The sequence below is a fragment of the Felis catus genome, chromosome A1 (genome assembly GCF_018350175.1).
Source record: "Felis catus isolate Fca126 chromosome A1, F.catus_Fca126_mat1.0, whole genome shotgun sequence".
In the NCBI taxonomy this organism is placed as follows: Eukaryota; Metazoa; Chordata; class Mammalia; order Carnivora; family Felidae; genus Felis; species Felis catus.
Genome location: NC_058368.1, coordinates 104,161,925 through 104,168,278, shown reverse-complemented (window position 1 = coordinate 104,168,278; position 6,354 = coordinate 104,161,925). Strand labels below are relative to the sequence as shown.

General features: G+C 44.6%; 1 protein-coding gene across 1 annotated transcript; it reads right to left on the bottom strand.

Annotated features, from left to right (window-relative positions):
* Positions 1-254: 254 nt before the first annotated feature.
* Positions 255-3,350, bottom strand: TEX43 (testis expressed 43). Its single transcript, XM_006927566.4, has 3 exons — positions 3,199-3,350; positions 2,555-2,672; positions 255-493 (listed from the first exon to the last, which is right to left on the bottom strand). The coding sequence occupies exons 1-3, from the start codon at positions 3,309-3,311 to the stop codon at positions 284-286; spliced, it is 441 nt and encodes a 146-aa protein (XP_006927628.1). The 5' UTR covers positions 3,312-3,350; the 3' UTR covers positions 255-283.
* Between the last annotated feature and the right edge of the window lie 3,004 nt (positions 3,351-6,354).

Here is a 6,354-nt window from a genome sequence, read left to right as displayed (position 1 = left end):
TGAGTTCAAGCCCCACATTGAGCTCTCTGCTCTCAGCACAGAGCCCGCTTGGGATCCTCTGTCTCCCTCTCTTTCTGCCCCTTCCTCGTTCGCATGCTTTCTTCCCCTTTCAAAAATAAATAAACATTAAAAAAAAGCTTTCGTAATGTATAAAGTGTACAACTGACTTATAGCCTTTAAACAAATGGAACCTGTAGGTGAAATACAGTTGTATGATGGCCTTCAACACTCATGGGGAAAGGAAGAGATTGAGATTGAAACACCTCGGCACTTTATTCTTTTGTCAGACCAGACGCCTCCTGACGCCGTGGGAAATCACAGTGCTTTGGTATTTGGAGAGCGGTGAATGTAGAGGCATATCTGCAATTTTTATTTCTGGTGGGTCTTTCTTTAAGACAAGTTTTCGATCTTCCCCATGACAAAGCCTTTCGCTGTGATTCAAAAACAGAGAGTCTTCGAAAGGGCCAGCGTGGATCCCACACACTTCTGCGTGCTAAGGGGGAAAAATCTGCTATAATTCACACCAAACAGCACTTTATTAGATGAAGATGGAGATTCCCTGATAGTTTTTCTAACTAACCCCGCTAAAGAGGAAGGTCTAAGGGACAGAGCAACCTAACATCTCCACCTTTTTTTTAAAGCATGCTCTCTGGCTGGTGTCTGGACCATCCACAAGAGCAGTGTGGACTGCTGACTACTTATGTACTTACTTACTCACTGCTTATGACCGTGTACAAGTCATTTGCCCTGCTGTGAGACTCAATTTTCTCAAATATAAAATGGTCATTTTTTAAAATGTGTATTTATTTTTTTGAGAGAGTGTGAGTAGGGGAGAGGCAGAGAGAGAGGGAGACACAGAATCTGAAGCAGGCCCCAGGCTCTGAGCCATCCGTACAGAGTCCAACGTGGGGCTTGAACTCACAAACCGCGAGATCCCGACCTGAGCTGAAGTTGGACACCCAACTAACTGAGCCACCCAGGCGCCCCTAGGAATCCTAATTTGAAGTCTCCTATTATAGTCTGATTATTACAATAGATTCTATTCCCCTTCAAAGAAACAACTTATCTTTTCACAAGTGATCAGCTCATCTGAATTTGGAAAATGCTTTGAAAATACTGAATAGCAGCAATGAATGGGCAGTGAGTCTTATCTGTAAATCTAGCCAAACTGTTCCTGTAGCTCTCAACCCACATATGCAGTACAGCTTTAAAAATGCATGCTCTGTACCACGCTTTAATATTAATGACATACTTCATTAATATTAATTAGGTCCGTTTTTTTTTTGTTTTTTTTTTTTACCTTTATTTTTGAGACAGAGAGAGAGCATGAACAGGGGAGGGTCAGAGAAAGAGGGAGACACAGAATGTGAAACAGGCTCCAGGCTCTGAGCTGTCAGCACAGAGCCCGACACGGGGCTCGAACCCACAGCCACGCGATCATGACCTGAGCCGAAGTTGGACGCTTAACTGACTGAGCCACCCAGGCGCCCCTTAATTTTCTTTAATGTTTATTAGTTTTTGAGAGACAGAGAGAGACAGCGCTTGAGTGGGGGAGGGACAGAGAGAGAGAGAGAGAGGGAGACACAGAATCGGAAGCAGGCTCCAGGCTCTGAGCTGTCTGCACAGTGAGATCAGGACCTGAGCTGAAGTCGGATGCTCAACCGACTGAGCCACCCAGGCGCCCCTAATTAAGTCCGTTCTTAACTGTGAGTTGGCATTATGTGGACAGAAAGGTAGACAGAGAGCTCTGAAATCTTTTGGAATATCTATTTTAAGTTCATCTTTGGGTTATTTGAATAGATAATGCTATTTAACTCTTCCTTGCAAGTTCACATGAAAGTACATCAAATAGTTTTTGTCAGACAGGAGAATGGTGGTTGCCAGGAGGGAGGGGGAGTGGGGAGACACAAGTCAAAGGGCACAAACTTTCCCTTATAAGAATAAGAAGGTCTGAAGATCTCTTTTCAGCATGACAACTGAATACTGTTAATAACACAGTATTGCATACTTGAAAGTTGCAGAGAGTGGCTCTTATGTTCACCAGGAGAAAAAAAAGAGTTAACTATGTGAGGTGATGAATGTGTTAATTATCTTGAGCCTGGTAATGATTCCACAGTGTGTATGTTTATTAAGTCATCAGGCTGTCCATTTAAAAAATGTATATTTCTGTATTATTCCCTATAAAGCTGGAAAAAATAAATATGAATTTAAAAATAGCTTTTGTAGGGGTGCCTGGGTGGTTCCATTGGTTAAGTGTCTGACTCCTGATTTTGGCTCAGGTCATGATCTCAGGGTTTGTGAGTTTGAGTCCCTTGGGCTCTGTGCAGACAGTGTGGAGCCTGCTTGGGATTCTCTCTCTCTCTCTCTCTCTCTCTCTCTCTCTCTCTCTCTCTCTCTCTCTCTCTCCATCTCTGCCCCTCTCCCACTCTCTCTCAAAATAAATAAATAAGCTTAAAAATAGCTTTTGTATAGTTATAGATATGTCTATTCATAGATATATTAAATTATACTATAACTACGAATTTTTTTATTATGAACATTTAGAGGAAAATACCTTCAGATTCATGTTCCTGAATTTCATATTTTCTTTCCAAGGCATAACATAACGTCTTGGGATCATCCCGTGCTTTACTGAAAATCGTGGCAAATGAATCCCAGCATTTGGAGCACACCTAGAGATTGGGAAGGCAGGAAGGAAGGATATCTTGTGAGTTAAATATAATTGTTTTAGCATTATTGCTGCATCCATGATGTGTGGATCCCCATAGCTTCAGGACACAGAGCTATGGCACTGTTTGAGGCTCATCTAATAATGAACCCACTAAATCTCCAAGTATCACCAAGAGCCAGAGTCCGGGCTGGATATCTGAGCCTCCAACTGCACGCTGTCCTTTACAATTTGCTCTCAGTTTTCATTTAACCATAGTAAGGGAAAAGGCAGCAGACTCCATGATTTTCCCCAGGCCTACAAGAAATCTCTGACTGGCCACAAAAACCAGCTTCTGAATTTAGTATCTGCTTTACACTCAGGTCAGACTTGCTTTCTCCCTGCATATACATTGTTTTCCTCTGGGACGCAAAGTTTTCCATACAGATGCCAAAGGAAGCACAAAATGTTTGTCCTTATCTTTGTAGCTCCGAGATTGCAAACAAAACAAGGAATAAACCCCCCTCAATCCAGAACGCCTAGGTCCTCACTCATTAGAAGGCTTATATGAACTCTCATCAGTGCAGCTGTTGGCAAGCTTAGGTAAGATAGGACACGTGTCCTTGCCCGAAGCCATCACCTCCAGGAGGGACAGAATTCTCATCTAGAACTTCACTAACGCACTCATGTAATTATGATGACATTGCTGCCTCAGACATCACACTGTTTTGCTAACTTCATAGCAACCCACAGCAGTTACATCAGCAGTTAAGAATGTGGAGTTTTCAGGGGCACCTGGGTGGTTCAGTCGGTTGAACGTCCGGACTTTGGCTCAGGTCATGATCTCGCGGTCTGTGAGTTTGAGCCCCGCATCGGGCTCTGTGCTGACAGCTCCGAGCCTGGAGCCTGCTTCTGATTCTGTGTCTCCCCTCTCTCTGCTCCTCCCCCGCCCATGCTCTTTCTCTCTCTTTCAAAAATAAATAAAAACATTTAAAAAAAAGTTAAAGAATTACATGTTTGACATTTCAAAAAAAAAAAAAAAAAAGAATGTGGAGTTTTTTTAAAAAAAAATTTTTTTTTCAATGTTTATTTATTTTTGGGACAGAGAGAGACAGAGCATGAACAGGTGAGGGGCAGAGAGAGAGGGAGACACAGAATCGGAAACAGGCTCCAGGCTCTGAGCCATCAGCCCAGAGCCCGACGCGGGGCTCGAACTCACGAACCGCGAGATCGTGACCTGGCTGAAGTCGGACGCTTAACCGACTGCGCCACCCAGGCGCCCCAAGAATGTGGAGTTTTCAGCCTTTAGTGATGTTATAGCTGCATGACTAAAACGTTCCCATCATGAACAATTTTTAAAAAATGAGGATGCTTCCGGACATAGTACAAATTTGACACACGCATACTAGACGGCACTCTGGACTGTATCATTATTCACAAAGAAGCCCTCCATGTTCACATTCTTTATTTGCCCTTAGCTTATTTTCTTACTTATGCATGGTGGTTGTGCTACCGACTGCTTACACACACACTTCATGAGTGGGAGTCAAATATGTTTCGATCCAAGCCAATTCAAGCCATTTTACCCCTGAAGATCTGAGATATATTGCAGAATATTGGAGATTATAAAAACTCATTTTATCACAGCGACTGTGTCTTAGAGGAATGACACTTAAATCGCCATGAGAGGTGGAGGGTTATTAGTAGGTGGAAGGTTATTAGGCTCGATCCCATAGCCAGCAAGTAAGAAGTTAGGCTGAGTGGCACCTGGGTGGCTCAGTCAGTTAAAGCATCTGACTTCGGCTCAGCTCATAATCTCACACTTTGTGAGTTCGAGCCCGACATCGGGCTCTGTGCTGACAGCTCAGAGCCTGGAGCCTGCTTCGGAGTCTGGGTCTCCCTCTCTCTCTGCCCCTCCCCTGCTCACGCTCTGTGTCTCTGTCTCAAAAATAAATAAATGTTGGGGCGCCTGGGTGGCGCAGTCAGTTAAGCGTCCGACTTCGGCCAGGTCACGATCTCGCGGTCCATGGGTTCGAGCCCCGCGTCAGGCTCTGGGCTGATGGCTCGGAGCCTGGAGCCTGTTTCCGATTCTGTGTCTCCCTCTCTCTCTGCCCCTCCCCCGTTCATGCTCTGTCTCTCTCTGTCCCAAAAATAAATAAAAACGCTGAAAAAAAATTTTTTTTTAAATAAAAAAAAAATAATAAATAAATGTTAAAAAAAAGATTAAAAAAAAAAAAAAGCCTGAGCATAAGAATTACGGCCAGTTTCGTGAGAGTATTAACTGAATATATACCTGGCAATAGTTTGGATAGACATTTCTTTCTTATTTATTTATTTATTTATTTAATTTGAGAAGGGGTGGGTGAAGGGGCAGAGAGAATAGGAGAGAGAGAATCCCAAGCAGGCTCCACACTGTCAGCGCAGAACTGGACCTGGGGCTCGAACTCACAAACCATGAAATCACCACCTGAGCTGAAATGAAGAGTCGGACTCTTAACCGACTGGGCCACCAAGGCACCCCTCTTTTTTCTTTTTCTTTCTTTTTTTTTTTTAAAGTAATCTCCTCACCAAACATGGGGCTCAAACTCACAACCCCAGGACCAAGAGTTGCATTCTCTACCAACTGAGCCAGCCAGAAGCTTCTGGATGGTTAGACATCTCCAGATTTGAATGGGCAGAAAGGTTCAGAGAAGAGTAATTTTAATAGGTAAAAACATAAAGAACCCTCAAGGTTGAAGTGTTGGAGAGGACTCCAAACCCTGGCTTGTGCCCCAATAGGACCCTCACTCCCTTCTGACCAGGTCACCTTGCTTCTGGAGCAGGTCTGGGAGCAGAAGACCTCGACGAATCCCCAAACCCTGCAGTTTCCAGAGGGCATACCGCCTTCCCCAGCAGGACGCTGGTGTTCACCGTCAGTGGTGTGAATCATCAGGCACAAATAAACAAAAGCAGACACAGAGGTGGAGAAATTCCTTCAGGAGAATCTGGCCGTGGATGTATACCTCCACGGGGAGCTGATGGTGAGGACTCTAGGCAGCAACAACAGGTGATTGAGGTGACCGAGGAGCGGATGGGTAGATCCTCGACTTTGAGGTAGTGGCCACGATGCTACTTTACTTATTATTACTATTTTTTAAATGTTTATTATTGAGAGGGAGAGAATACACAAGCAGGGGAGGGGCAAAGAGAGGGGGAGACAGAAGTTCCGAAGCAGGCTCCGCGCAGTCAGCACAGAGCTCAACGCGGGGCTCAAACCCACAAACCGCGAGATCACGCCCTGAGCTAAAGATGCTGAACTGACCGAGCCACCCGGGGCCCAAGATGCTATTTTATTTTATTTATTTATTTTTTTATTTTTTTTAAATGTTTATTTATTTTTGAGACAGAGAGACAGAGCATGAACAGGGGAGGGTTAGAGAGAGAGGGAGACACAGAATTCGAAGCAGGCTCCAGGCTCTGAGCTGTCAGCACAGAGCCCGACGTGGGGCTTGAACTCACGGACGATGAGATCATGACCTGAGCCGAAGTTGGACGCTCAACTGACTGAGCCACCCAGGCGCCTCCCAAGATGCTATTTTAAAGAGGAAGGATCACAGTAAGAGTCTTTTTCATACATGTACTCAGTCCTGGGGTGACCTGGACATGAAAAGGCTTATGGGGCTGTTAGAGCCATCAGCCAACAGCAGTATCCCCATCTTGGGGCTCCT